At 50.5% G+C, this 9079-nt stretch overlaps 1 protein-coding gene across 1 annotated transcript in view; it reads left to right on the top strand.

The window, feature by feature from the left end:
• LOC144949510 (NFX1-type zinc finger-containing protein 1-like) overlaps nt 1-7357 on the top strand; it is a 40633-nt gene extending 33276 nt beyond the window's left edge. Inside the window, exons 14-15 of the mRNA XM_078879434.1 lie at nt 1960-4114; nt 4648-7357. Coding sequence (XP_078735560.1) covers nt 1960-4114; nt 4648-5024 — 2532 coding nt within the window. The 3' untranslated portion in view covers nt 5025-7357. The remainder of the gene's footprint in view (nt 1-1959; nt 4115-4647) is intronic.
• The last annotated feature ends 1722 nt before the right edge of the window (nt 7358-9079 follow it).

Raw genomic sequence — 9079 nt, forward strand, 5'->3', positions numbered from 1 at the left:
GTGGTTGCGCTTTGCGAGCTCCACCGAACGTCTTGCGCCTCGAATCCACTGATGCCGGACGCGTTGAGAAGTGGAGACGGATTATGAGATGAAAGTAGAGATGGATTATGGGGAGATAAACGCGTCCATGGCTCGGGAGAGGCGTGCGTAGCAGGACCCTGTCGTGGTCATTTGAGCAGCACGTTTTGTTTGAATGAAAACTAAGAAGAGGTTTTTGCACTTTCTGCCAATAAAACAGGAGGCGTTCAGGTGTAAAAACACCAAATAGAAACCTTTTGCAAGGAATCAAGTATGCATTAACCACACGTACTTGTGACAAAACATGCCGAGAAACATTCTCTGATAATCTATGATGCATTGTCTTCGAAACTGACTGGCCTACATCAGAGACAACAGCCTACTTTATGGCCTAGTCTCGCCACCAGTGTCAGACCAGAGGACGCCAAAAGGCGAAGAGTCGGAGACATTGCCAGTGTCAGACCAGAGGATGCCAAAAGGCGAAGAGTCGGAGACATTGCAATGTCAGACAAGAAGACACCAAAAGGCGATGAGTCGGAGACATTGCCAGTGTCAGAGCATTTGTAGCTCGGGTCGAGCAGTTATATCTATGGGCCCCTTTTGCCAGTATCATGTTTTATGATCTTATCTACTTATAATCTAATGGGATTCATATAGTATTTTTAATCAGGCGCTTTACAGCAATTATACAATTGTACACAGCTATGATAATAATTTGAAAGGAAAAATGGGGTTATTGTAAGTGGTGGTGTAGTTTTGATGCAGTCAAACAAAAGGGATTGCTAAGGAGGGGTTGGGATAGGTCCTATTCGAAGTTGGGGGGGCATCGTTGGGAAGACAAAGGGGGGCGACAAGGGGCTCCAGCCCCCCCCCTCCCCCACTTTGCCTTTTCTCCTTCGACTCCACTGGCTTCCCATTTACTATGAAACTATTAAACTTTTTTATTTTACCAGGTAAGGGCCTGCTGAGCTATGCACAGGGGGTCCCCGATATACGTTGGGGTTAGGGACCAGAAAGTTGCGACATATAACGAAACGACGAATCACGGGGAATTTTCCCCCATAGCAAAAGCAACCAAAATACGGACTGCACATGTACACTGCCTGCACTACACATAATGTACACACATTTATAACCAATTCTGAGTAAAAAAAAACACTTAATTGAAAACCATTTTTCTGAGTGTTTCAAAGCAGCCCTGTACACTTTAAATCGTTTTATGACATTTTAAAGCAATAACTCGAACAGAAAACCATTCTTAGTGTAAAAAAAGGCAAACTCTTAAACAGCATTTAAAAAAATTCCTTAACCTATCATTTTATACTCTTACCTTGAGGAGTGGATGAGTCGTGTTGAAGGGTTGCGACGATATTTTGCGATAAAGTCTGTGCCGATTAAAACGAGAACTCGTAGCTACGCACGCGAGAGAACACGATGGGACTGAGAAGATGGCGGCGCATGCGCGAAATCCGAGTTGCACAGTACCTCTACACCCCCCACCCCTCAGAGCCGAGTTAAGCCGTATACACACACAGCCAGTTACCGCATACACACACGGCCAGTTACCGCGTGTGTGTGGTCTTGCTCGGCTGCACTGCAGTCTCGAATGACGTCACGAAAACTTGGCCTGTGTCGTCGCTCAGGCTCGATCGTCTCATAACGGTGGCACTTCGGTTTTCCGGTGGGTGGCTGTGGCCATCTCCATTCGTTTTGCGTCCATCGCTAACGTTGCTGATGCTGTTGAGAATAAGAATATTGTATTTATACTGGAGGAATCTGATCAGTTCTAAAGCTCTTTTTTCACAGATGTCCTGTAAGGGACATTGGGCCAGAATTGTATAACAAACAATGCAAAAACACGCCATGAGTGCAAAGTATAGGAAAGGTACACAAATCACTTTAAATTTATGCAGAAAAGTAATCAAAATAATGTATTGGCAGGGCGTCGCCACGAACCTGTACTTCGTGCAGCACTCTCACGCGGAGGTGGAGGTAAAGGACACCAAGAGCCGGCAGAACCTGCACGAGGCAGACTTCGTGGTCGCGCTCTGCAAGCACCTTCTGCTGCAGGGCTACGCGCAGGAGCGCATCACCGTGCTCACCACCTACACGGGCCAGCTGCTGGCGCTGCGCAAGCGCTTGCCGCGCGATCGCTACGGCGGCGTGCGCGTGTGCGTCGTGGACAAGTACCAGGGCGAGGAGAACGACCTGGTGCTGTTGTCCCTCGTGCGCAGCAACGCCCGGGGCCAGACGGGCTTCCTAAACATCGACAACCGCGTGTGCGTGGCGCTGTCGCGCGCGCGCATCGGCTTCTTCATCGTGGGCGACGCAAAGATGCTATCGGCGGTGCCCCTCTGGAAACGCGTGATCGGCGAGCTGCACGCCGGCGGGCGCATCGGCCCTGCGCTCAGGCTGCGCTGCCAAAACCACCCGGAGCGCGAGACGGCGGTGGTGACCGCCAAGGACTTTGCACGGGTACCCGAGGGTGGATGCGAGCTGCTGTGCGAGTTCCGGCTGGACTGCGGGCACGTGTGCACACGCAGCTGCCACACGGAGGACCCCGAGCACAAGAAGTTAAAGTGCCAGAAGCCGTGCAGCCGCACGATCTGCGAGCTCGGGCACCGGTGCCGCAAGGTTTGCCACAAACGGTGCGGGAAGTGCACCGAGCCCGTGGCCAAGACGATGGCGGCGTGCGGGCATGAGCAGATGGTGCCGTGTCACGTGGACGCAGCGAGCTTCTCCTGCCTGGTGCCGTGCCCGAAGCCGCAGGCGTGCGGCCACGCATGCCCCCGTCCCTGCGGCCAGGATTGCCCAGCCTCGTGCACGGTGCTGGTGAGAGAGAGGCAGGCGTGCGGGCACGAGTGTAAGGTGCCGTGCGGCCGCAGACACGAGCCTAGGCCGTGCCACGTGCGCTGCCAGACGGCGCTGGCGTGTGGCCACGCGTGCCATGGGAACTGCCAGAGGTGCAAGAACGGGCGGTGGCATGCAGCGTGCGGGGAAGCGTGCGAGCGCTCGCTGCCCTGCTCGCACCAGTGCACCGCGCCGTGCGCGGCGCGTGGCTGCCCCCCGTGCGCGCAGCGCTGCCGTAACCGCTGCGTGCACAGCGCGTGCGCGCGGCCATGCGGCCAGCCGTGCATGCCGTGTGCCGAGCCGTGCGAGTGGCGCTGCGGGCACTACATTTGCCGGCGACTGTGCTACGAGGAGTGCGACCGCCCGCGCTGCGACAAGCCTTGCCGCCGCCGCCACCTGCCGTGCGGCCACGCGTGCGTGGGCTACTGCGGGGAGCCGTGCCCCTCCAAGTGCCGCATTTGCCACGCCGCCGAGGTCACCGAGATCTTCTTCGGGAACGAGGATGAGCCGTCCGCGCGCTTCGTCTTGCTGGAGGACTGTGAGCACCTCATCGAGGGCACGGGACTCGACCGGTGGATGGAGACGAGCGAGGACGGCGGCGGCGGCGGGGGCGCGGGCGACGGCGGAGAGACGCCCGTTGTCGTGAAGCTCAAGGAGTGCCCCAAGTGCAAGACACCGATCCGGCGGAACCTGCGCTACGGCAACATCATCAAGCGCACGCTCGGGGACATCGAGGCCGTGAAGCGCAAGCTGTGGGGAAGCGACGAGGAGATTGCGCAGGCGAAGAACCGCGTGCGGGAGATCCTCGCGAAGGTGAACCCCAAATCGCTGCCCGCGTCGCCGCTGCGCGCGATGCTCGACCTCCTCACGGACAGGACGACGGTATCCGAGTGGAATATCCCAACGGATTTTCTGAGTGCGCTGCTGGCGGGAGAGCTAAACCTCCTGCAGGTGAACACTCTGGAGAACAAAGCCATGCTACTGGCGGACATCGCCAAGCTGAGGCCGGAGCTGTCGAAGATCAGTACGGAGAGGAAGGAGGTAGTCAAGGAGGCCCTCGACAAGCTGGTGGAGTGGATGTGCGAGCAGCAGACGGCCGGGCTGACGGAGCAGCAGCTGCAGGACCTGCGGACGGAGACGCTGCGTCTGAGCTTCCTCATCAAGGTGCAGGCGGGCATGAGCGTCGCCAGTAGCATGGCCAAGGTGTCCGACGCAGCAACTGCGATCAGCGAAGAGATCATGAAAAGTGAGCGTGTTTCCAACTCAATTGTTATAATCGTCCTTTGTTGTTGTCATCGCCATCATCATCACCTTCTCTTACTGTCATCAAAAAGAGCTAATCACATGTTTGGTTTTGCGAGTTAATTTGGCTACATTCCAGCTCTGCGAATGAAATGCAGAGCTAACCATGTGTTGTGGTGATGTCTGACGCTTTGCTCCGCGTGCCGGGAGCTTCTTCACTTCAGTTGTCGATGAAGTTCCCAGCATGTCGGACCAATATATTTTGACTATATTTTTTATTTCACCAGGTAAACCCGACTGAGCTCTATAGCTCTTTTTCCGAAGCGACCTGGCCATCACAAATTATACCTCAACGAAGTGGCTTATCGCGTGGAAATGTATAGCAGCCAAATAATCTACACGCATGCTGATTCTAAATGCAGAAGGAAATACCGGAGGACCCCGGAGATATGTCATACAGCACAACCGCGAACGCCTACGTGAGCGATCTAACCGGAGTGCCCGATCATTCCATCCCTCTGCTGTGCGCACGCCTAGCTCTCACGAACAAGCGGAGGTTCGGGCCCGAGCAGGAGAAGGAGGTGCGCCGGCTCGCCGAGAGCCTCCAGGAGGAGCTTCCCAAGAGCGGCCTCGGCATCTCGGACTCGGAGCGCGCGTCCATCGTGAAGGCCATCGGCCTGAAGCCAGGCCACTGGTACAAGTGCCCCCGCGGCCACGTGTACGCTATCGGCGAGTGCGGCGGCGCCATGCAGAAAGGAACGTGCCCCGAGTGCGGCGAGCAAATTGGCGGGGAGCACCACAGCCTGCAGGCCGGCAACGCGGTCGCCACAGAGATGGATGGCGCGCGGCACGCCGCCTGGTCAAACACCGCCAACAACATGTTCAACTACGACCAGCTGCCCGATTTTCTGTGACGCGTCACGGGCCCAGGAACTGCGGTGTAGAGCCGGCGTACGGGAGGTAGGGGGGTCGGGTAAACTCGCCGATGTGTGTTCGTTGTGGTCGTACAGCGTACAGCGTAAAGGCCGTAATTAAAATGTATTTTGGTGGGAACACATCCCCCCCAATATTCAAATATGCTAAAAATATCCCCCCCAATATATTGAAGCCGATGCTCGACTGCTGTGGGTAGGTACAATCAATGTCAAACACTGTACTGTCTCTCCATTTCATTCCTTTAAAATGTATTAAAAAGTGGAAAACTAGAATGTAATGAGTGTTACGTAGGCTACATCACTATCGAGTGGAAACAAACGTTTTTAGTGAAAACGGGCCAATTTCCGATTGCCAATCAACCATCACTAATGTCAGCTATCATAGCTAAGTAAATTACTTAGAAAGTTAATTAGCCACACATTCACCCAGCGACCAACAATGGCGCTCACGGGCGTATTCAACTAACGTTAATGTCTTTATTACGCTATATTTGTCAGAAAGCCCACGTGAAGTTGGAGTAAAGTGTCAATCATTTATGTTTCGCTGCATGTGTAATATACATTTGTAGACAGTAGCTTTCATTTATTGCATATTCGTATAGTATAGTGTATAGCTGTACTTGCTTATGTGTTTCTTTGATTAAAGTGCAAGCAGTTTTATAACATTCAGCTTCCATTCACAGTGAGTGTCATCATGAGCAATTGGAAGGGTGGCAGTGACATTCGTCAGTTTTTGGGCTGCTTCAGAAAAGAAGTAAGTTGAGAGCAGTGAGAAAATGAGTACCAGTCAGATTATAGTGGGTTTGACTGAAGTGCACGCTCAACTTGGAGGCAACACTTTATTAATGCATAACAACCAACTGGAGCATTATACGCAGGGTGGTGATCACCGTTCCTAATCTCACTAACACTCAGGGAATACTACACAGCATGACCCGGGCAGGTAACGGGCTGCCGGCTCTAAAGAAAGTTATCTCTGGTGTGGACCAATCCGTTTCAAAGACAATGCATAAATTATCAGAGTATTGTTTTTTGTTTGCATTTGACTGCAAGTATTGTAGTTAATGTAAGCATGATTCCTTGCAAAAGGTGTCAGTTTTGTTGCCAGAAAAAAGGGGAAAAATCCGATTAGTATATTTTGGTACTGGCAAAGGAGGTCCCATGATGTAAACCACTTTGTTGGGCTATTATTTGTTGCCAAGTTGCTTCTGAAAAAGAGCTACATAGCTCGGTGTGCCTTATCTGATAAAATACAAATAATTTAGTTTAGTTTTATATTTTAAAAAGGATCTTTCACAAGTGGCGTTATTATTTGTCACCTGTGATAAATTATAACACATTTTACGTGTTTGTAAAACTGTGCTTTATCAATGAAGTGTTGCTTGCCTAGTGTTTAAAATGCACATTTTATGACGTTAAGAAAAAGGGCTTGTTGGCATGCGGGAGTGTGGTGTTGTTAATCTCACACTTTCTGTGCTGTGTTGAGGGAAATGGTATCATGGCTACAGAGGACTGGAATAGCAAAACAGCCAAAAAATGTGAAATAACTGAAAAGTACATGGCCAGCTGCTTCAGAGGGTGCCTTAAAGACCCCTTGGTGGTGTTTTTGTTCGGAACAGAGTCAGGCCATGCGTAATGGGCACATTTTTACAAATTTAGCTGCACATTTACGTTATTTGGTGAAACCGCAGAGCAACATCACCCCCCGTACTGGCAAACTTTACCCATCCGTAAAACGTGGGCGCCTTCGTGGTGGCTATGCAAATGGCGCAGATGCCGATGACGAATGTACGCGCTGTTATATTGCATTATTTTGCAGTAACTCGACCAGCGATGGTACAGGGGTCTGTAACCAAAATAATAAGGGCAATTTTTTTCCCAATTTGGTAAAAAAAAAAACTAAATATTTCAAGAGCCGCACAGCAGTCCTTGAAGAACCGCATGCGGCTCCGGAGTTGCAGGTTGCCGACCCCTGAGCTCGCACTTGTTCAAAGCAAATTGACGTCAGTGCCTTCGGAGATGTTGCGCTTTTTGGGGTTATATTATTCCATTGTTTGCTAAAAAAATTTAACCCCGTAGGTTTTCGTAGCTGATTTTAATCCCAAATGCTTTTCCGGGTTGTTTTTTTCCGGACGGGTCTGCGTGTCGAGGAATTTCTTCTGTTAAAGCTTCCGCCATGCACTACTGTGCAAACGCAACACACAGACCAACCGGGAAATCCACAGTTCGCGAACGGGTTTAATAAATTTCGATTTAAAGCTTTCGTGACTGCAGGGATTCATCTTCTTGGTTCTTTCGGTAAAGTCACGTAGAAGGGAATAAAATAATAAAAATAAAACTAAAACATAATAAAATCAAATATTATATTATATTATTTTATTATGTTTTATTTTTATTATTTTATTACTTCCCTTCTACGTGACTTTACCGAAAGAACCAAGAAGGGTTTAATAAAATTGTTAAATCTCACATTGAGCCTATTAGTGTCACTTAATATATGCATACTGTATGTGCACCGTATACTATAACTATGCATGTATGTTGAACCTCTTTTCGTACCGTACGTAGCCAACTGTGCTGATCAGAGGTGCGGGGGAAGGACAATAAAATAAACACTAAAAGCAGTTCCAAAAAGTGTAGTTTTCCATCTAGATTTAAAAGTGCATAGTTCCAATGACTTCCTAATGTCGGAAGGAAGACCATTCCAGACAGCCACAGGAGCGCATCTGAAAGTGCACGATGTCGTGATCTTTTTGTTCGATGGTGACCACACTCGAGTCTTTTGTTCAAAAGAAGTGCCACTCCAAGTTGTTTGGCAGTTTCCTGCCCCGAGTGGGGAACTGTCCACCCCTCATGATGACTATAGAGCCAGAACCGGTCCACCGGGCCTCCTGTATTCCACAGTGAGCCAGGCGGTACCGGTCCATCTCCCAACAGAGGAGTGGCAGCCTCTCTTAAGCAACGAGAGTCGGAAGGGGTTCAGTCTGGCCCTGCCAGATGGAGTTTGACCAGAAGGTGTCTTAAATGCCTGTCCCCTGAGGTCTCCAGCACGAGATTATGTCGATGTTTCTACCGTGCTGCTTTGTAGAAGTGCCAGGTCGAGGGGTTACCAGCCCTTTGCACACTAACCTAGCTATACACACAACCCCCCACACACACAGCTTGCAACACTTACACAAACAGCCTGTATCGCCAAGTATCAAGGCCTACACGCAACCTGTATCATAGACACAGCCACTGTACGCCCTTTATTACGCCAAGCTATACAAACCGTACACCACGCTACTACACACTATACAGTCACACTTGGCTGTACCGCACAATACTGTACACAGTGCAATACATTAAAAACACAGAAATATACAGACACGAACACGCATACGTACACATACAGACACGAGGACACAACACGAGAATACATATGGACGTGCTGGCGATACTGCACACTGACGCAGCTTCACAAACCGGTTCTCATAAAAGTCTAAAATAACAAAAAATATAAATCTGTTTTGTCAGTCTTTAATCGACCCTGTCGCTAAGTTTGAGTCTACTGAGGTAAATATTGATTGGTGGTTTGTTTTGGGTCCGGGGCAGGCAATTTTTTTTATCGATCGTCCTCAGGACTGGGTTGCTGCCAAAACGCAGGCCAAGCGGCAACAAGTCGCCACTGTGTCCAGGGCCTACGGAAAACTTAAAGGGCCTTCGAAAAAAATGTTGGCCGTGCTTTAAGGTGTTGTTTGGATGATTTTTGTTTAAGCAAGATACTTTCTTGAACAAATATATATAGCAAGTGTAGTGGGTTCCACGGAGACTGGAGACGCCGTCTTAGAGGCAACACGGTTTATTTATAAACTTTAATAACAAGACTCCCCTTAACTCCCACTATCTATGGCTAGCGTGGCCTCACACTGGGTTAACCGGGCCCTGAGCCCTCCGGCTATCTGTGCCCGAACTGACCCGACCCAGCCAAGGTACGGGTCTTGACCACTGGTCTGCGCTCGGCCCCGGCCCTTACAAGGACGTCGGGTCCCAGG

Source organism: Lampetra fluviatilis, chromosome 54 (genome assembly GCF_964198595.1).
Source record: "Lampetra fluviatilis chromosome 54, kcLamFluv1.1, whole genome shotgun sequence".
NCBI lineage: Eukaryota > Metazoa > Chordata > Hyperoartia > Petromyzontiformes > Petromyzontidae > Lampetra > Lampetra fluviatilis.